The sequence below is a fragment of the Oncorhynchus gorbuscha genome, linkage group LG25, assembly GCF_021184085.1.
Source record: "Oncorhynchus gorbuscha isolate QuinsamMale2020 ecotype Even-year linkage group LG25, OgorEven_v1.0, whole genome shotgun sequence".
NCBI classification, from domain to species: Eukaryota; Metazoa; Chordata; class Actinopteri; order Salmoniformes; family Salmonidae; genus Oncorhynchus; species Oncorhynchus gorbuscha.
The window spans coordinates 27,010,898-27,033,367 of NC_060197.1; the positions used below are offsets into that span (position 1 = coordinate 27,010,898).

Sequence of the window (22,470 nt, forward strand, 5' to 3'; positions counted from 1 at the left end):
AGATTAGGGCCTCATTCATTTATTTAAATTGGCAAATTTCCTTATATCTTTTGTCGCAATAAAGAAAGTTTGACAAAATAAAATCCACCCCTGTCGAATGGATAAAAATGTTGTTGATCTTTAAAAATAAAACTCCTATATCTGCCGTTTCCATTACACATGTCACAATCACATTTTTTGTTGACATTACTTTTGTCGAATACAACTGGGTCAATGGCAACCTGCCTACTGGCTGTGTTCTTAGGGCACATGGGGTGTATTCATTCTGCCGATTCTGTTGCAAAAAGTTTCTAAAATGGAAACAAACGGAATGAACTGGAGAGGGACTTACCCGAATTTGTCTAATAGAAACTCTAGTTTTAGTTGCAAAACGAAACTGTTTGGACTAATGATTACACCCCAGTCAACAGAATTCTCTCCATACAGTCCTTGTTCATTCTAGTACAAATAATTATACAGTGAGGTCAAAAGGAATGTAGTTTTGAAACCCCGTAGAGGGTACAATTAAACCAAAATGATAATACAGGGCAGTGTGAGCTACAGAGGAGCACAGCATCACTTACCACAAAGCACTGTTTCTCTATCTCGCCACCCAGCTCTAAATGTGGTCTGACTTCACAAGAAGGCAAACAGCCCCTGCTCTCTACTTCCTGTGTTGTAGAATGAGCGTGCTTCAAAAAAACCACAGGTGGGTCATGTGACTTGAAAGTTCCACATTCTGTGTTCCGCTATGTTCTGTGTTTTGTACATTGTCATTCAACCGGCTCTGTGTGATGCCTTTAGAAAATGATTATGACTCTGCATTGTTGTTCGAGACTGAAGGAGTAGCTCTTTACTCATGAATAAAGCCTTCCTATAAAAGAGAGGCTGCAACCAAAGAAAAGAGCAAGAGGAAAGAAGAGAGAGAGAGAAAGAAAGAAAGAAAAGAGATGGAGTCACAGGGCGAAGGGTACCCTCCCTTTTCAGTCTCAACTGGTGGTGGTAAGTTCTTTATGAAACTACTGTAGATGGTACATGATTACTTTGACTAGAGCTTGAATCTGTTTGATTTAGGTGCAAAAAAAACAAATATTTGAAAAGTCATCAGTAAACGTCTAAATAACTGATGTCACAGCAGGCACAGTTCTGCATTCTGTCACTCAATTTATGGTCACACTATGGAAGTACAATACAATTCTCTCTCTTTCTTTAAAGATGAGAGTATGCAAGGTGTTATGCAGAAAGAGGTGAACCCCTCAACTAGTGCTCCCCCTCTTCCAGAACTTAGGCTAGTCCTGCTGGGAAGGAAAGGAACAGGGAAGAGCTCTGCAGCCAATACCATCCTGGGAGGAATAGGGGGGTTTGAGAGCGGCAGACCAACCGAGGAGTGCTCGAAAAAGCGAGCCGATCTAACCAGGAGACGAGTCACTGTGGTAGACACCCCTGGCTGGGAATGGTACTACCCGCTCAACAGCACCCCCGACTGGGTCCGGAGAGAGACGTTGCGCAGCATGTCCCTGTGCTCCCCCGGACCTCACGTTATCCTGCTAGTGATACGTTCCTGTGCCTCGGTAACCGAGTCCTACAGGAAGCAAATAGAGGAGCACCTGGAGTCTCTGGGGGAAGGGGTGTTGGACCATACCATGTTGCTGTTCACCAGGGGGGACGAGCTGGGTGTGGTGCCCATGGAGCAGAGGATCCTAACGGGTGGGGCTGCCTTCCAGCAGCTGCTACGGAGGTGTGGGAACAGGTATGAAATTAAAATATTGGCATTTTTTGCTTGATATTGTCATCTTGGAGGAGTGTACATTCACTTTTTATTACCACATTTAATTTGCAACGGACTTTAACATTCAAGTAATTTAGTTTAGCAGACGCTCTTATCGACTATGAAAAGCCAAATGCCACATTTTGCACCCTCTATAACCACTGTGATTATTATTTGACCCTGCTGAAATCTATGAACGTTTGAACAGCTTGAAGAACGATCTGGCCTTAATGGCCATGTACTCTTATAATCTCCACCTGGCACAGCCAGAAGAGGACTGGCCACCCCTCAGAGCCTGGTTCCTCTCTAGGTTTCTTCCTAGGTTCCTACCTTTCTAGGGAGTTTTTCTTAGCCACCGTGCTTCTACATCTTCATTGCTTGCTCTCTGGGGTTTTAGGCTCGGTTTCTGTATAAGCACTTTGTCACAAGTGCTGATGCAAAAAGGGCTTTATCAATATATTTGATTGATTGATTGATCATCAGTGCATTAAGCTAAGGAAGGTACTGTAGGCAAAACATCCACATATCACAACATATATCCCAAGTAAAATTGTGTACGTAAAAAAAAGCTATCTGAGTGCAAGACAGGCAAGAACAAGAACAAGGTTTTTATTTCTGTTTTGTTGTCTTCCAGGTACCATGTCCTGGACAATAGGAGCCGGGGAGATGGAACTCAGGTAAGGGAGCTACTGAGGAAGATGGTGGAGATGGTGGAGAACAAGGGAGGACATTTTGGGGCAGATCCTGCCCTCCTGAGGTTGGAGGCAGACGGGAGGAGGAGAGCGAGGGAACGGAGGAAGAGGCAGAGACAGATGGAGGCCCAGACTCAGAGGGGTACCATCCGAGCTGTGCTTATGAGTGAGTTCCTTAAAAGTGTCTATGTAAACTCAGTAAATAAAGAAACGCTGTTTCATTGTCAACTGCGTTTATTTTCAGCAAAATTGACGTGTAAATATTTGTATGAACATAACAAGATTCAACAACTAAACTGAACAGGTTCCACAGACATGTGACAAACAGAAATGGAATAATGTGTCCCTGAACAAAAAGTAACAGTCAGTATCTGGTGTGGCCACCAGCTACATTAAGAACTGCAGTGCATCTCCTCCTCATGGACTGCACCAGATTTGCCAGTTCTTGCTGTGAGATGTTACCCCACTCTTCCACCAAGGCACCTTCAAGTTCCCAGACATTTCTGGGGGGGAATGGCCCTAGCGCTCACCCTGTCTGATCCAACAGGTCCCAGACGTGCTCAATGGGATTGAGATCCGGGCTCTTCGCTGGCCATGGCGGAACACTGACATTCCTGTCTTGCAGGAAATCACGCACAGAACGAGCAGTATGGCTGGTGCCATTGTCATGCTGGAGGGTCATGTCAGGATGAGCCTGCAGGAAGGGTACCACATGGGGAAGGAGGATGTCTTCCCTGTAACGCACAGCGTTGAGATTGCCTGCAATGACCACAAGCTCAGTCCAATGATGCCGTGACACACCGTCCCAGACCATGACGGATGCTCCACCTCCAAATCGATTCCGCTCCAGAGTACAGGCCTCGGTGTAACGCTCATTCCTTCGACAACAATAAACGCTAATCCGACCATCACCCCTGGTGAGACAAAACCGCGACTCGTCAGTGAAGAGCACTTTTTGTCAGTCTTGTCTGGTCCAGCAACAGTGGGTTTGTGCCCATAGGCAATGTTCTTGCCGGTGATGTCTGGTAAGGACCTGCCTTACAACAGGCCCACAAGCCCTCAGTCCAGCCTCTCTCAGCATATTGCGGAAAGTCTGAGCACTGATGGAGGGATTGTGCGTTCCTGGTGTAACTCGGGCAGTTGTTGTTGCCATCCTGTACCTGTCCTGCAGGTGTGATGTCCGATCCTGTGCAGGTGTTGTTACGTGTGGTCTGCCACTGCGAGGATGATCAGTTGTCCGTCCTGTCTCCCTGTAGCGCTGTCTTAGGTATCTCACATTACGGACATTGCAATTTATTGCCCTGGCCACATTTTTAAATATATATATATTTTCACCTTTATTTAACCAGGTCAGCTAGTTGGGAGCAAGTTCTCATTTACAACTGGGACCTGGCCAAGATAAAGGAAAGCAGTGCGACACAAACAACAGCACAAAGTTACACATAGAATAAACAAGTGTACAGTCAATAACACAATAGAAAAATATAAAGTCTATATACAGTGTGTGCAAATGGCGTGAGGAGGTAAGGCAATACATTTTTGGGGCGGCAGAGTAGCCTAGTGGTTAGAGCATTGGACTAGTAACCGGAAGGTTGCAAGTTCAAATCCCTGAGCTGACAAGGTACAAATCTGTCGTTCTGCCCCTGAACAGGCAGTTAACCCACTGTTCCTAGGCCGTCATTGAAAATAAGAATTTGTTCTTAACTGAATTGCCTGGTTAAATAAAGGTAAAATAAAAAATATAAAAAATAAAAATAAATAGGCCATAGTAGCGAAGTAATTACAATTTAGCAAATTAACACTGGAGTGATAGATGAGCAGATGGTGATGTGCAAGAATAAATACTGATGTGTAAAATAGCAGAAAAGTAAATAAAAACAATATGGGGATGAGGTAGGTAGATTGGGTGGGCTATTTACAGATAGGCTATGTACAACTGCAGCGATCGGTTAGCTGCTCAGATAGCTCATGTTTAAAGTTAGTGAGGGATTATATAAGTCTCCAGTTTCTGCAATTTTTGCAAATCATTCCAGTCATTGGCAGCAGAGAATTGGAAGGAAAGGCAGCCAAATGAGGTGTTGTAACGGTTTTCTAGGTGTGAAGGAGAGTCGGACCAAACTGCAGCGTGTAGATTGCGATCCATGTTTAATAAACAACGTAAACACGAATAAACACAAACACTACAAAACAAAGAACGTAAATAACGAAACGAAAACCGAAACAGCCTATACTTGTGTCAACTAACACAGCGACAGGAACAAAGACACTAAGGACAATCACCCACGACAAACTCAAAAGAATATGGCTGCCTAAATATGGTTCCCAATCAGAGACAACGATAAACACCTGCCTCTGATTGAGAACCACTCCAGACAGCCATAGACTTTGCTAGATACCCCACTAAGCTACAATCCCAAAACCAACACCAAGACCCCAAGACAAAACACACCACAATACAAAAACCCCATGCCACACCCTGGCCTGACCCAATACATGAAGATAAACACAAAATACTTCGACCAGGGCGTGACAGGTGTTGGCTTTGGGGATGACCAGTGAGATATACCTGCTGGAGCGTGTGCTATGGGTGGGGATTGTTATCATGACCAGTGAGCTGAGGTAAGGCAGAGCTTTATCTAGCATAGACTTATAGATGACCAGGAGCCAGTGGGTCTGGCGATGAATATGTAGCAAGGGCCAGCCGACTAGAGCATACAGGTCGCAGTGTTGGGTGGTATAAGGGGCATTGGTGACAAAACGGATGGCACTGTGATAGACTGCATTCAGTTTGCTGAGTAGAGTATTGGAAGCTATTTTGTAAGTGACATCGCCGAGGATCCGTAGGATGGTCAGTTTTACAAGGGTATGTTTGGCAGCATGAGTTAAGGAGGCTTTGTTGCAAAATAGGAAGCCGATTCTAGATGTAATTTTGGATTGGAGATGCTGGAGGAGAGTTTGCAGTCTAGCCAAACACCTAGGTATTTGTAGCTGTCCACCTATTCTAAGTCAGAACCGTCCAGAGTAGTGATGCTAGTCAGGTGGGCGGGTGCAGGCAGCAAACGGTTGAAAAGCATGCATTTTTTTTTACTAGCATTAAAGAGCAGTTGGAGGCCACGGAAGGAGTGTTGTATGGAACTGAAGCTTGTTTGGAGTTAACACAGTGTACAAAGAAGGGCCAGATGTTTACAGAATAGTGTCATATGGGTAGAGGTGGATCAGGGAATCACCCACATCAAGAGCGACATCGTTGATATTTTCAGAGAAAAGAGTCGGCCCGAGAATTGTACCCTGTAGTACCCCCATAGAGACTGCCAGAGGTCCGGACAACAGGCACTCCAATTTGACATACTGAACTCTGTCTGACAAGTAGTTGGTGAACCTGGCAAGGCAAGTCATTTGAGAAACCAAGGCTGTTGAGTCTGCCGATAAGAATACGGTGATTGACAGAGTCGAACGCCTTGGCCAGGTTGATGAAGACAGCTGCACAGTACTGTCTTTTATCGATGGCGGTTATGATATCGATTAGTACCTTGAGCGTGGCTGAGGTGCACCAGTGACCAGCTCGAAAACCGGATTGCACAGCGGAGAAGGTACAGTGTGATTCGAAATGGTCAGTGATCTGTTTATTAACTTGGCTTTCGAAGACTTTAGAAAGGCAGGGCAGAATAGATATAGGTCTATAACAGTTTGGATCTAGAGTGTCACCCCCTTTGAACAAGGGGATGACCACGGCAGATTTCCGATCTTTATGGATCTCGGACAATACAAAAGAGAGGTTGAACAGACTGGTAATAGGGGTTGCAACAATGGCGTGGATAATTTTAGAAAGTGAGGGTCCAGATTGTCTAGCCCAGCTGATTTGTACGAGCCCAGGTTTTGCAGCTCTTTCAGAACATCTGCTATCTGGATTTGGATGAAGGAGAAGATGGGGAGGCTTGGGCAAGTAGCCTCGGGGGGGTGCGGATCTGTTGGCCGGGGTTGGGGTAGCTAGGAGGAAAGCATGGCCAGCCGTAGAGAAATGCTTCTTGAAATTCTCAATTATCGTGGATTTATCGGTGGTGACAGTGTTACCTATCCTCAGGGCAGTGGGCAGCTGGGAGGAGGTGCTCTTATTCTCCATGGACTTTACAGTGTCCCAAAACATTTTGGAATTAGAGCTACAGGATGCAGATTTCTGTTTTAAAAAGCTAGCCTTTGCTTTCCTGACTGACTGAGTGTATTAGTTCTTGACTTCCCTGAAAAGTTGCATATCGCGGGAACTATTCGATGCTAGTCAAATCAAATTAAATCAAATCAAATTTTATTTGTCACATACACATGGTTAGCAGATATTAATGTGAGTGTAGCGAAATGCTTGTGCTTCTAGTTCCGACAATGCAGTAATATCCAACGACTAATCTAACCTAACAATTTCACGAAAACTACCTTATACACACAAGTGTAAAGGAATTAATAAGAATATGTACATAAAAAAAATATGTGAATGAGTGATGGTATAGAACGGCATAGGCAAGATGCAGTAGATGGTATAGAGTACAGTATATACATATGAGATGAGTAATGTAGGCTATGTAAACATATAAAAGTGGCATTGTTTAAAGTGGCTAGTGATACATTACATCAAGATGGCAAGATGCAGTAGATGATATAGAGTACAGTATATACATATGAGATGAGTAATGTAGGCTATGTAAACATATAAAAGTGGCATTGTTTAAAGTGGCTAGTGATACATTACATCAAGATGGCAAGATGCAGTAGATGATATAGAGTACAGTATATACATATGAGATGAGTCATGTAGGCTATGTAAACATATAAAAGTGGCATTGTTTAAAGTGGCTAGTGATACATTACATCAAGATGGCAAGATGCAGTAGATGATATAGAGTACAGTATATACATATGAGATGAGTAATGTAGGCTATGTAAACATATAAAAGTGGCATTGTTTAAAGTGGCTAGTGATACATTACATCAAGATGGCAAGATGCAGTAGATGATATAGAGTACAGTATATACATATGAGATGAGTAATGTAGGCTATGTAAACATATAAAAGTGGCATTGTTTAAAGTGGCTAGTGATACATTACATCAAGATGGCAAGATGCAGTAGATGATATAGAGTACAGTATATACATATGAGATGAGTAATGTAGGCTATGTAAACAAGATGCAGTAGATGGTATAGAGTACAGTATATACATATGAGATGAGTAATGTAGGCTATGTAAACATATAAAAGTGGCATTGTTTAAAGTGGCTAGTGATACATTACATCAAGATGGCAAGATGCAGTAGATGATATAGAGTACAGTATATACATATGAGATGAGTAATGTAGGCTATGTAAACATATAAAAGTGGCATTGTTTAAAGTGGCTAGTGATACATTACATCAAGATGGCAAGATGCAGTAGATGATATAGAGTACAGTATATACATATGAGATGAGTAATGTAGGCTATGTAAACATATAAAAGTGGCATTGTTTAAAGTGGCTAGTGATACATTACATCAAGATGGCAAGATGCAGTAGATGATATAGAGTACAGTATATACATATGAGATGAGTAATGTAGGCTATGTAAACATATAAAAGTGGCATTGTTTAAAGTGGCTAGTGATACATTACATCAAGATGGCAAGATGCAGTAGATGATATAGAGTACAGTATATACATATGAGATGAGTAATGTAGGCTATGTAAACATATAAAAGTGGCATTGTTTAAAGTGGCTAGTGATACATTACATCAAGATGGCAAGATGCAGTAGATGATATAGAGTACAGTATATACATATGAGATGAGTAATGTAGGCTATGTAAACATATAAAAGTGGCATTGTTTAAAGTGGCTAGTGATACATTACATCAAGATGGCAAGATGCAGTAGATGATATAGAGTACAGTGTATACATATGAGATGAGTAATGTAGGCTATGTAAACATATAAAAGTGGCATTGTTTAAAGTGGCTAGTGATACATTACATCAAGATGGCAAGATGCAGTAGATGATATAGAGTACAGTATATACATATGAGATGAGTAATGTAGGCTATGTAAACATATAAAAGTGGCATTGTTTAAAGTGGCTAGTGATACATTACATCAAGATGGCAAGAGATGCAGTAGATGATATAGAGTACAGTATATACATATGAGATGAGTAATGTAGGGTATGTAAACATATAAAAGTGGCATTGTTTAAAGTGGCTAGTGATACATTACATCAAGATGGCAAGATGCAGTAGATGGTATAGAGTACAGTATATACATATGAGATGAGTAATGTAGGCTATGTAAACATATAAAAGTGGCATTGTTTAAAGTGGCTAGTGATACATTACATCAAGATGGCAAGATGCAGTAGATGGTATAGAGTACAGTATATACATATGAGATGAGTAATGTAGGCTATGTAAACATATAAAAGTGGCATTGTTTAAAGTGGCTAGTGATACATTACATCAAGATGGCAAGATGCAGTAGATGATATAGAGTACAGTATATACATATGAGATGAGTAATGTAGGCTATGTAAACATATAAAAGTGGCATTGTTTAAAGTGGCTAGTGATACATTACATCAAGATGGCAAGATGCAGTAGATGGTATAGAGTACAATATATACATATGAGATGAGTAATGTAGGCTATGTAAACATATAAAAGTGGCATTGTTTAAAGTGGCTAGTGATACATTACATCAAGATGGCAAGATGCAGTAGATGGTATAGAGTACAGTATATACATATGAGATGAGTAATGTAGGCTATGTAAACATATAAAAGTGGCATTGTTTAAAGTGGCTAGTGATACATTACATCAAGATGGCAAGATGCAGTAGATGGTATAGAGTACAGTATATACATATGAGATGAGTAATGCAGGCTATGTAAACATATAAAAGTGGCATTGTTTAAAGTGGCTAGTGATACATTACATCAAGATGGCAAGATGCAGTAGATGGTATAGAGTACAGTATATACATATGAGATGAGTAATGTAGGCTATGTAAACATATAAAAGTGGCATTGTTTAAAGTGGCTAGTGATACATTACATCAAGATGGCAAGATGCAGTAGATGGTATAGAGTACAGTATATACATATGAGATGAGTAATGTAGGCTATGTAAACATATAAAAGTGGCATTGTTTAAAGTGGCTAGTGATACATTACATCAAGATGGCAAGATGCAGTAGATGGTATAGAGTACAGTATATACATATGAGATGAGTAATGTAGGCTATGTAAACATATAAAAGTGGCATTGTTTAAAGTGGCTAGTGATACATTACATCAAGATGGCAAGATGCAGCAGATGGTATAGAGTACACTATATATGTCATGTTTTGTCATTTATTATCTTGTCTTGTCCCTGTGCTTCCCATTCTATTCGTTTCCCTCTGCTGGTCTTATTAGGTTCTTTCCCTTTTTCTATCCCTCTCTCTCCCCCTCCCTCTCTCACTCTCTCGCTCTCTCTTCTCTCTATCGTTCCGTTCCTGCTCCCAGCTGTTCCTATTCCCCTAATCAATCATTTAGTCTTCCCACACCTGTTCCCGATCCTTTCCCCTGATTAGAGTCCCTATTTCTTCCTTTGTGTTCCGTTCCTGTCCTGTCGGTTCCTTGTCTAGAATTCACCGTGCTGTGTTTGTGTATCGCCCTGTCGTGTCGTGTTTTCCTCAGATGCTGCGTGGTGAGCAGGTGTCTGAGTCTGTCTGGTTCAAGTGCCTTCCCGAGGCAACCTGCTGTTCACCTGCTGTTCAAGATCGAGTCTCCAGTTTGTCCTCGTCATTTCGAGTGAAAGTTGTGTTTTTTGTTTGTATTTACTTTACTGGATTAAAGACTCTGTTTTCGCCAAGTCGCTTTTGGGTCCTCTTTCACCTGCATGACAGAAGGAACCGACCAAGGAATGGACCCAGCGACTTCAGACGCTCGTTACACTGCCGTCGAGATCCAAGGAGCCATGCTCGGCAGACACGAGCAGGAATTGTCTGCTGCTCGCCATGCCGTGGAGAACCTGGCCGCTCAGGTTTCCGACCTCTCTGGACAGTTCCAGAGTCTACGTCTCGTGCCACCTGTTACTTCCTGGCCTGCCGAGCCTCCAGAACCTAGGGTTAATAACCCACCTTGCTACTCCGGGCAGCCCACTAAGTGCCGCTCCTTTCTCACGCAGTGTGAGATTGTGTTCTCTCTCCAACCCAACACATACTCTAGAGAGAGAGCTCGGGTTGCTTACGTCATTTCACTCCTTACTGGCCGGGCTCGAGAATGGGGCACAGCTATCTGGGAGGCAAGGGCTGATTGCTCTAACAAGTTCCAGAACTTTAAAGAGGAGATGATTCGGGTTTTTGACCGTTCAGTTTTTGGTAGGGAGGCTTCTAGGGCCCTGGCTTCCTTATGCCAAGGTGAACGGTCCATAACGGATTATTCTATTGAGTTTCGCACTCTTGCTGCCTCTAGTGAGTGGAACGAGCCGGCGCTGCTCGCTCGTTTTCTGGAGGGACTCCACGCAGTGGTTAAGGATGAGATTCTCTCCCGGGAGGTTCCTTCAGATGTGGACTCTTTGATTGCTCTCGCCATCCGCATAGAACGACGGGTAGATCTTCGTCACCGGGCTCGTGGAAGAGAGCTCGCATCAACGGTGTTTCCCTGCTCCGCATCGCAACCATCTCCCTCCTCTGGCTCAGAGTCTGAGCCCATGCAGCTGGGAGGGATTCGCATCTCGACTAAGGAGAGGGAACGGAGGATCACCAACCGCCTGTGCCTCTATTGCGGAGTTGCTGGACATTTTGTTAATTCATGTCCAGTAAAAGCCAGAGCTCATCTGTAAGCGGAGGGCTACAGGTGAGCGCAACTACTCAAGTCTCTCCATCAAGATCCTGTACTACTTTGTCGGTCCATCTACGCTGGACCGGTTCGGTGCTACATGTAGTGCCTTGATAGACTCTGGGGCTGAGGGTTGTTTCATGGACGAAGCATGGGTTCGGAAACATGACATTCCTTTCAGAGAGTTAGAGAAGCCTACGCCCATGTTCGCCTTAGATGGTAGTCATCTTCCCAGTATCAGATTTGAGACACTACCTTTAACCCTCACAGTATCTGGTAACCACAGTGAGACTATTTCTTTTTTTGATTTTTCGTTCACCGTTTACACCTGTTGTTTTGGGTCATCCCTGGCTAGTATGTCATAATCCTTCTATTAATTGGTCTAGTAATTCTATCCTATCCTGGAACGTTTCTTGTCATGTGAAGTGTTTAATGTCTGCCATCCCTCCCGTTTCTTCTGTCCCTACTTCTCAGGAGGAACCTGGCGATTTGACAGGAGTGCCGGAGGAATATCATGATCTGCGCACGGTCTTCAGTCGGTCCCGAGCCAACTCCCTTCCTCCTCACCGGTCGTATGATTGTAGTATTGATCTCCTTCCGGGGACCACTCCTCCTCGGGGTAGACTATACTCTCTGTCGGCTCCCGAACGTAAGGCTCTCGAGGATTATTTGTCTGTGTCTCTTGACGCCGGTACCATAGTGCCTTCTTCCTCTCCGGCCGGGCGGGGTTCTTTTTGTTAAGAAGAAGGACGGTACTCTGCGCCCCTGCGTGGATTATCGAGGGCTGAATGACATAACGGTTAAGAATCGTTATCCGCTTCCCCTTATGTCATCAGCCTTCGAGATTCTGCAGGGAGCCAGGTGCTTTACTAAGTTGGACCTTCGTAACGCTTACCATCTCGTGCGCATCAGAGAGGGGGACGAGTGGAAAACGGCGTTTAACACTCCGTTAGGGCATTTTGAGTACCGGGTTCTGCCGTTTGGTCTCGCCAATGCGCCAGCTGTTTTTCAGGCATTAGTTAATGATGTTCTGAGAGACATGCTGAACATCTTTGTTTTTGTCTATCTTGACGATATCCTGATTTTTTCTCCGTCACTCGAGATTCATGTTCAGCACGTTCGACGTGTTCTACAGCGCCTTTTAGAGAATTGTCTCTACGTAAAGTCTGAGAAGTGCTCTTTTCATGTCTTCTCGGTTCCGTTATTTCCGCTGAAGGCATTCAGATGGATTCCGCTAAGGTCCAAGCTGTCAGTGATTGGCCCGTTCCAAGGTCACGTGTCGAGTTGCAGCGCTTTTTAGGTTTCGCTAATTTCTATCGGCGTTTCATTCGTAATTTCGGTCAAGTTGCTGCCCCTCTCACAGCTCTTACTTCTGTCAAGACGTGTTTTAAGTGGTCCGGTTCCGCCCAGGGAGCTTTTGATCTTCTAAAAGAACGTTTTACGTCCGCTCCTATCCTCGTTACTCCTGACGTCACTAGACAATTCATTGTCGAGGTTGACGCTTCAGAGGTAGGCGTGGGAGCCATTCTATCCCAGCGCTTCCAGTCTGACGATAAGGTTCATCCTTGCGCTTATTTTTCTCATCGCCTGTCGCCATCTGAGAGCAACTATGATGTGGGTAACCGTGAACTGCTCGCCATCCGCATTAGCCCTAGGCGAATGGCGACAGTGGTTGGAGGGGGCGACGTTCCTTTTGTCGTTTGGACAGACCATAAGAACCTTGAGTACATCCGTTCTGCCAAACGACTTAATGCCCGTCAAGCTCGTTGGGCGTTGTTTTTCGCTCGTTTCGGATTTCTTACCGTCCGGGTAGCAAGAACACCAAGCCTGATGCCTTATCCCGTCTGTTTAGTTCTTCTGTGGCTTCTACTGATCCCGAGGGATTCTTCCTTATGGGCGTGTTGTCGGGTTAACAGTCTGGGGAATTGAAAGACAGGTTAAGCAAGCACTCACGCACATATGAGATGCGCTTGTCCTAGTAACCTCCTTTTCGTTCCTGTTTCCACTCGTCTGGCTGTTCTTCAGTGGGCTCACTCTGCCAAGTTAGCTGGTCATCCCGGTGTTCGAGGCACTCTTGCGTCTATTCGCCAGCGCTTTTGGTGGCCGACTCAGGAGCGTGACACGCGCCGTTTCGTGGCTGCTTGTTCGGACTGCGCGCAGACTAAGTCGGGTAACTCTCCTCCTGCCGGTCGTCTCAGACCGCTCCCCATTCCTTCTCGACCATGGTCTCACATCGCCCTAGACTTCATTACCGGTCTGCCTTTGTCTGCGGGGAAGACTGTGTGATTCTTACGGTTGATCAAGATAGGTTCTCTAGGCGGCACATTTCATTCCTCTCGCTAAACTTCCTTCCGCTAAGGAGACGGCACAAATCATTATCGAGAATGTATTCAGAATTCATGGCCTCCGTTAGACGCCGTTTCAGACAGAGATGCAATTCACGTCACAGTTTTGGAGGGAGTTCTGTCGTTTGATTGGTAAACATATCCGTCAGTCTCTCTTCCGGGTTTCATCCCCAGTCTAACGGTCAAGCAGAGAGGGCCAATCAGACGATTGGTCGCATACTACGCAGCCTTTCTTTCAGAAACCCTGCGTCTTGGGCAGAACAGCTCCCCTGGGCAGAATACGCTTGTTTCGCTTCCTTCGTCTGCTACCGGGTTATCTCCGTTTCAGAGTAGTCTGGGTTACCAGCCTTCTCTGTTCTCATCCCAGCTTGCCGAGTCCAGCGTTCCCTCCGCTCAAGCGTTTGTCCAACGTTGTGAGCGCACCTGGAGGAGGGTGAGGTCTGCACTTTGCCGTTACAGGGCACAGACTGTGAGAGCCGCCAATAAACGCAGGATTAAGAGTCCAAGGTATTGTTGCGGCCAGAGAGTGTGGCTTTCCACTCGCAACCTTCCTCTTACGACAGCTTCTCGTAAGTTGACTCAAGATGGTTCATTGGTCCGTTCCGTGTCTCCCAGGTCGTCAATCCTGTCGCTGTGCGATGCTTCTTCCGCGACATCTTGTAGCGTCCATCCTGTCTTCCATGTCTCCTGTGTTAAGCCCTTTCTTCGCACCCCCGTTCGTCTTCCCTCCCCCTCCCGTCCTTGTCGAGAGCGCACCTATTTACAAGGTACATAAGATCATGGACATGCGTTCTCGGGGACGGGGTCACCAATACTTAGTGGATTGGGAGGGTTACGGTCCTGAGGAGAGGAGTTGGGTTCCGTCTCGGGACGTGCTGGACCGTTCACTCATTGATGATTTCCTCCGTTGCCGCCAGGATTCCTCCTCGAGTGCGCCAGGAGGCGCTCGGTGAGTGGGGGGTACTGTCATGTTTTGTCATTTATTATCTTGTCTTGTCCCTGTGCTTCCCATTCTATTTGTTTCCCTCTGCTGGTCTTATTAGGTTCTTTCCCTTTTTCTATCCCTCTCTCTCCCCCTCCCTCTCTCACTCTCTCGCTCTCTCTTCTCTCTATCGTTCCGTTCCTGCTCCCAGCTGTTCCTATTCCCCTAATCAATCATTTAGTCTTCCCACACCTGTTCCCGATCCTTTCCCCTGATTAGAGTCCCTATTTCTTCCTTTGTGTTCCGTTCCTGTCCTGTCGGTTCCTTGTCTAGAATTCACCGTGCTGTGTTTGTGTATCGCCCTGTCGTGTCGTGTTTTCCTCAGATGCTGCGTGGTGAGCAGGTGTCTGAGTCTGTCTGGTTCAAGTGCCTTCCCGAGGCAACCTGCTGTTCACCTGCTGTTCAAGATCGAGTCTCCAGTTTGTCCTCGTCATTTCGAGTGAAAGTTGTGTTTTTTGTTTGTATTTACTTTACTGGATTAAAGACTCTGTTTTCGCCAAGTCGCTTTTGGGTCCTCTTTCACCTGCATGACAATATACATATGAGATGAGTACTGTAGGGTATGTAGACATTATATAAAGTGGCATTGTTTAAAGTGGCTAGTGATTACATTTATTACATCAATTTTTCCATTATTAAAGTGGCTGGAGTTGAGTCAGTATGTTGGCAGCAGCCACTCAATATTAGTGATGTCTGTTTAACAGTCTGATGGCCTTGAGATAGAAGCTGTTTTTCAGTCTCTCGGTCCCTGCTTTGATGCACCTGTACTGACTTCGACTTCTGGATGATAGCGGATGATAGGGGTTCCTTGCTCATTTGTGTGAGTTTGAGGGCATCTAACTTTGATTGTAGGACTGCCGGGGATGTTAAGCATATCCCAGTTTAGTTCACCTAACCGAACAAACTCTGAAAATAGATGGGGGGGAATCAATTCACATATGGTGTCCAGGGCACAGCTGGGAGCTGAGGGGGGTTTATAACAGGTGGCAACAGTGAGAGACTTATTTCTGGAGAGATTCATTTTTTAAATTAGAAGCTCAAACTGTTTGGTCATAGACCTGGAAAGTATGACAGATCTCTGGAGTAGATTGCAACTCCTCGCCTTTGGCAGTTCTATCTTGATGGAAAATGTTGTGGTTGGGTATGGAAATCTCAGAATTCTTGGTGGCCTTCCTAAACCAGGATTCAGACATGGCAAGGACATCAGTGTTGGCGGAGTGTGCTAAAGCAGTGAGTAAAACAAACTTAGGGAGGAGGCTTCTGATGTTAACATGCTTGAAGCAAAGGCTTTTACGGTTATAGAAGTCAACAAATGAGAGTGCCTGGGGACACGCAGGGCCTGGGTTAACATCCACATCACCCGAGGAACAGGGGAGTAGGATGAGGGTATGGCTAAAGGCTATCAAAACTGGTTGCCTAGTGAGTCAGGGACATAGAATAAAAGGAGCAGATTTCTGGGCGTGGTAGAATAGATTCAGGGCATAATGTACAGACAGGGGTATGGTGGGGTGTGGGTACAGTGGAGGTAAACCCAGGCATCGAGTGATGATAAGAGAGGTTGCATCTCTGGACTGGCTAGTTATGCTGGGTGAGGTCACCACATGTGTGGGAGGTGGGACGAAGGAGGTATCTGAAGCATGTTGAGTGGGACTAGGGGCTCTGCAGTAAACTAAAACAATGATATCTATCATGAACAACAGAGTACAAGGCATATTGACATTTGAGAGAGACATAAAGCGAGGCTTAAAGCAATCACAGGTGTTGATTGGGAGAGCCAGCTAAGACAACAATGGGTAAGACAACAACAGCTAATCAGCTAAGACAACAACAACAGGTAAAATGGTGATGAATGGGCAGAAAGGGTCAGTTAACTACACACAGGGACTGAGTTCTAGGCTGGGGCCGACAGATAAACAAAAAATAAACAAAATGGAGTACCGTGATTAATGAACAGTCCATCAGGCATCAGCTATGGCTCGCAGCTAACTGGTGCTAGCTTCGGGCAGGGACGTTAGCCACTATAGCCACTCGGTAGCAGCTAGCTAGCAGCGATGATCCGATGCAAAGGTCCAGAGCTTACGGCAAGGATCCGGTGGAGTAGTGGATTCTAGCCGTGTTGGGGTAGAGTCCGGGAGGCATCGGCTGAGATACATAAGCTTAAACGAATAGGAGTACCTAAACAGATGTGACATACAGTACACTCTGATAACCACTAAATATTCCAACCCTGAAATCTTGTGCCCCCTCTCCCTGACAGCTGACGCTGGATCCCAGGGCTCTGATTGGGATGGGAAACAACCATTCTCCAAGGGTACTCGTCGTCTCCCAGAGCTGAGACTGGTCCTCCTGGGAGAGAGAGAGACGGGGAAGAGCTCGGCTGGGAACACCATACTGGGTGGAGGTGGAGAAGGAGCAGGGTTCTTCCAGACAGGGAGAGTGACGGAGGAGTGCGCCCGGTGCCAGGCAGAGGTTGTTTTTACATTTACATTGTAGTCATTATTAAACGCTATGTTCAGAGTGACTAACAGTCAGTGTATTCAACTATGGTATGGGTAAAAACAACCACATATCATACAGTTATCTTCAGAAATCCACTATCAGCATAATCAGTCCTCGTAATAAAATACAAAAGCGAGTCAGTGTGTTGTGAGACAAGTGCAACAGTAATGTATATTTTATTTTGCCATTTTTAGGTAGCCATGAGGCTGGTCACCGTAGTGGACACCCCCGGTTGGGAAGGTGGAGTAGCAGGCCCCACCCCAGAGAGGGTAAAGCGGGAGATGGTGTGGGGTAGCGTGTCCCTGTGTCCCCCGGGACCCCACGCTGTGCTCCTCACCCTGAGGGTGGACACCTTGGTCAGTTCCACACCTGTAAGAGAACACCTGGAGCTCCTGGGGGAAGAGGTCTGGAGGCATGCTGTCCTCCTGTTCACCCATGGGGACCAGCTGAGGGAGGGGGTGGGCATTGAGCAGCACATCCAAAGTGGAGGGAGGGACCTTAAGTGGCTGGTGGAGAAGTGTGGGAGCAGGTATGTCTGCTGTCCTTATCTCTCTGTTTTGGTTGTTGTTGTTTCTTGTTCCTATGTTTAATTCGTAATCTTCCTCTGTAAGGCGTATTGAGACATTGTGATAATGCAACTTGACTTGACAGGTACCACGTCATCAGTAATGTGAATGGGCGTGGGGACACCGCTCAGGTGTCTGGCCTACTGGAGAAGGTAGAGAAGATGGTGGCCGGGAACAGGTGCGAGGCCTTCTCGTCGCTAGTGCAGGAGGTCAGCGACCTCACCAGACAGAGGAACGAGAAATTCAACCAGCGTCTCAAAGAGGTTGGTGACAAGATGCAGCGTCAGGAGATGGAGCTCAAGAGGATGAGGGAGAGGGAGGTCAAAAGCATCCGCTGGTTTTTCGATCGGAAGAAGAAAGTTAAATCTCCGGGGAAGTCAGGCGTGGAGAAAGAGGAGGATGGAGGAGAGGAGGAGGAGGAGAAAAGGAGTGATGGGAGGAAGAACGAAATGGGCGAACTAGAGGAGAGGATTCGGTGGCTGACGGAGGATAAGGAGAGAGAGATTCAGGATCTGGGTGCGGAAAACTACAGATTCATCGCTGCGCTCAATCAGAGAAGCAGGGAGCGAGAGGAGATAGTCATCAAGCTAGAGGAGAGAGAGAGAGAGATTGACGAGCTGAAAGAGCGAGTTGACGAGCAGCAAGTGAAACTGCTCGACCTTGAGCGTGTCATCGGGGAGAAAGAACGAGATAAAAAAGAGAGGGAGGAAGAGTTTAGAGGGAAGCATCAGGAATGGAGGAGGGAAGCAGAGGATTTGAAAGAAAGGATAGCCCTGGAAGAAAAAGAAAAAGAGGAATGGATAGGAAGAGGAAAAACGTCACAGAACGAGATGTATGAGTCAAAACAGTTGTATGAGGAGAGACTTTTACAGTATGAGGAAGAGATGCAGAAAAACTGCATGAAAAAGAGGAAGAGATGCAGAGAAAACTGCATGAAAAAGAGGAAGAGATGGAGAGAAAACTGAATGACAAAGCGGAAGAGATGGAAGGAGAGAGACTTCTATCTGAGACAAGGGAAACAGAAAGGAGGGATGAGCAAAGAAAGAGAGACGAAAGGGAAAAGAAAGAGATGAGCAAGCTGAAAGAAATCATTGAAAAGAAAAATAAAGAAATAACTGATGCACAGCAATTGGTTACAGAGAAAGAAAAAGAGATTGTGGAAGTGAGGGCGAGATCCGTTGACAACGTAAAAGAAATTGAGCGGCTGAAAGAAAACAATGAACAGAAGGAGTCTGAGGTGGTGGCAATGCAACGGCAACACACAGAGGACAAAAGTAGGAGAGATGCCGAGGCAATGGACAAGTTACGAGGGAAAGAAGTGGAGCTCAACAACTTAATACAAAAGGACGGGGAAAATAAGAGAGAACTCGTCCGTTTAAGGCAAACCATTAAACAAACAAAAACAGAACTGGAAAACTTAACTGCCACGATGGAGAAGGAAAGGATGAACATGATACAGGAATATGAAAAGGAAATCAAGACGAAGGAAGAGGAGATGAGGTTGATGTTAGAAGACCACGAAAGTGCTGTCAGCCAACTGCAGAAAAAGGAGGCGGAAAGTAGAAGGAACATTTCAGGCGTGACAGAATGCTTAAGGGACAGCCAGGGGAAGGTTGAGGTACTGCAGGAGCTGAACGTGAAATTGAAGAAAGAGATGGACAACCTCAGGAAGAAGTGTCAGGAGTATGAGGAGGACCAGGGGGTTCAGAGGACCGAGAGGGAGAGCAGGGAGGCTGACATCAGAGAGCTGCTCTGTGGATATGAAGAGCAGTTAAAACACAAAGACAGGGAAATCCACCATGTTATGGAAGAGCGGAACCTGGAGGTTGCTGCGTTGAAACAGACAAACGACCAGAGACAGAAGGAGCTGGAGAATATGAAAGAAGGGGTGGAGGTGAGAGAGAAACAGGTGGAGGAGATAAGAGGGTGCTATGAGAAGAATCTGAGAGAAAGGCAGAATGAGCTGAAACAGACGGCTGAGGAAAAGGAGCAAGAGCTGGAGAAACGGGGGAGAGTGTATGATGAGAAGGAACGAGAACAAGCAAGAAGGAAAGAAGTGCTGGATAACAGAGGACGTGAACTTGAGACAAAAGATGCAGAGCTAGTGAAAAGAGAAGAAGTGCTAGTGAAAGGAGAGGAAGGGCTAGTGAAAAGAGGGAAAGAGCTAGTAAAAGGAGAAGGAGCACTAGTGAAAGGAGAGGAAAAGCTAGTGAAAAGAGAGGAAGTGCTAGTGAAAAGAGAGGAAGTGCTAGTGAAAAGAGAGGAAGTGCTAGTGAAAAGAGAGGAAGTGTTAATGAAAAGAGAGGAAGTGCTAGTAAAAGGAGAGGAAGAGCTAGTGAAAAGAGAGGAAGTGTTAATGAAAAGAGAGGAAGTGCTAATAAAAGGAGAGGAAGAGCTAGTGAAAAGAGAGGCAAATCTAGCACAAGGAGAGGAAGAGCTATTCAAAAGAGAAGAAGAATTAGTGAAAGGAGAGGAAGAGCTAATGAAAGGAGAGGAAGAGCTACTGAAAAGACAGGAAGGGCTAGTGAAAGGAGAGGAAGAACGAGTGAACAGAGAGGAAGAGCTAGTCAAAAGAGAAGAGGAATTAGTGAAAGGAGAGGAAGAGCTAGTAAAAGGAGAAGAAGGGCTAGTGAAAAGACAGGAAGAGCAAGTGAAACAAGAGGAAAAGCTAGTGAAGAGAGAGGAAAATCTAGCGAAAGGAGAGGAAGAGCTCTTCAAAAGAGAAGAAGAATTAGTGAAAGGTGAGGATGAGCTAATGAAAAGTGAGGAAGAGCTAGTGAAAGGAAAGGATGAGCTATTTGAAAGAGAAGAATTAGTGAAAGGAGAGGAAGAGCTAGTGAAAAGAGAGGAAAAGCTATTCAAAAGAGAAGAAGAATTAGTGAAAGGAGAGGAAGAGCTAGTGAAAAGACAGGAAGATCTAGTGAAAAGAGAGGAAAATCTAGTGAAAGGAGAAGAAGAGCTTTTGAAAAGAGAGGAAGAGCTATTCAAAAGAGAAGAAGAATTAGTGAAAGGAGAGGAAGAGCTAGTGAAAAGACAGGAAGATCTAGTGAAAAGAGAGGAAAATCTAGTGAAAGGAGAAGAAGAGCTTTTGAAAAGAGAGGAAGAGCTATTCAAAAGAGAAGAAGAATTAGTGAAAGGAGAGGAAGAGCTAGTGAAAAGACAGGAAGATCTAGTGAAAAGAGAGGAAAATCTAGTGAAAGGAGAAGAAGAGCTTTTGAAAAGAGAGGAAGAGCTATTCAAAAGAGAAGAAGAATTAGAGAAAGGAGAGGAAAAGCTAGTGAAAAGAAAGGAAGAGCTAGTGAAAGGAGAAGAAGGGCTAGTGAAAAGACAGGAAGAGCAAGTGAAAGGAGAGGAAAAGCTAGTGAAAAGAGAGGAAGAGCTATTCAAAAGAGAGGAAGTGCAAGTTAAAGAAGAGGAAAAACTAGTGAAAAGACAGGAACAGCTAGTGAAAGGAGAGGAACAGCTAGTGAATAGAGAGAAAATGCTAGTGAAAGGAGAGGAAGAACTTGAGAAAAGAGAGGGAGAGCTTGAGAAAAGAGAGGAAGAACTTGTGAAAGGAGAGGGAGAGCTAGTGAAAAGAGAGGAAGAGCTAGTGAAAAGAAAAGAGAGGAAGAGCTAGTGAAAAGAGAGGAAGAGCTAGTGAAAAGAGAGGAAGAGTTGGAAGGTAGAAGACGAGAAGTAAAGAACTGGGAGGAAGATCTAGAAACAAGACAGAAAGGACAAGAAAAACAGAAACAGGAGTTGTGGAGCCGAGAAAAATGCTTGAAAAGAAAGGAAGAAGAGTCTGAAAGCCAAGAACAAAACATCTGCAGCAAGGCGCAAGATGTGGAGAAAACAGAAAAAGAGCTGCAACACAGAAAGAACCAACTTGATAGTAGGGAATATGATTTAAAGACTTCGGAAGAAAATATTAAGAAAATAAAGCTGGATCTAGAAAACCTGCAGCGACAACAGGACAACCGTCAACTAGAGCTGGATGAAAGGGAAAATGAACAAGGGAATGGGAAGATAGAACATCAGAACCAGAGAGAGGATCTGGAAAAAAGAGAGAGAGAACTGAGGGCCAGAGAACATGATTTGAGATGTGGAGAACAAGGGTTGGAAAACCAGGAGGAGGATATGGACAACCGACAGCACGACATGGACAAAAGACAAGAAGAATTGGAAAATATACAACAAGACCTTGAGAAAAGGGAGCTTCACCTGAAGAATAGAGAGGAAGAAACAAAGAAGCACAGACAAGCTCTGGAGAAAGAGATCAAAGACAGCAAACAAGGACTTGAAAACAGAGAACACCATTTGAAGAATGGAGAGCAAGAGTTACTGAATTGGAGAACAGAGTTAGAAATTCAAGGGAAACATATGAGCAACAGGAGCCAAGACATGGAAAAGCTGGAGGGAGAGGTGGAAAACCATCAACAAGAGCTAAGGAACAGAGAGGAAGGTTTTGAAGACAAAATGCAAGAGTTGAGGAATTGGGAGCAGCGTCTAGAAAGACTTGAAACAGAACTAGAGAGGAGAGAGCGTGAACAGAGGAATACGAATAATGGATCCAAGGAAAAGGAGCAAGAAGTTAACCATTTTGAAAAAGATCCGGATGGCAGAGATTATGACGTGGAGATCAGAGAGCCCAACGGATTGATACCAAGCCATGATGCACATGGAGGAGATGTCTGTGACATGACAACAAGATGTGATAATGTGACACTAGAGGCTATAGAGGATTCCCATATGATGTACCGGGAAGTAGGAGTGTTGGAGAAAGAAGGACGGGAACTGCAGGGAAAAGAACCAGAGAGGAGT

General features: G+C 44.9%; 1 protein-coding gene across 4 annotated transcripts; it reads left to right on the forward strand.

The window, feature by feature from the left end:
- Positions 1-734: 734 nt before the first annotated feature.
- On the forward strand, positions 735-21,286 carry LOC124014231 (golgin subfamily A member 6-like protein 6). Of its 4 annotated transcripts, none has more exons than XM_046329030.1 (7): positions 735-981; positions 1,195-1,729; positions 2,382-2,605; positions 16,860-17,071; positions 17,296-17,630; positions 17,753-18,551; positions 18,584-21,286. In XM_046329030.1, exons 1-7 carry the CDS (start codon positions 930-932, stop codon positions 21,284-21,286), a joined length of 4,860 nt encoding a protein of 1,619 aa, XP_046184986.1. In that variant the 5' UTR covers positions 735-929. The 4 variants fall into 4 exon arrangements, with proteins under 4 accessions (XP_046184986.1, XP_046184987.1, XP_046184989.1 ...); XM_046329031.1 differs by having other exon boundaries at positions 1,261-1,729; XM_046329033.1 differs by having other exon boundaries at positions 17,753-18,729.
- The last annotated feature ends 1,184 nt before the right edge of the window (positions 21,287-22,470 follow it).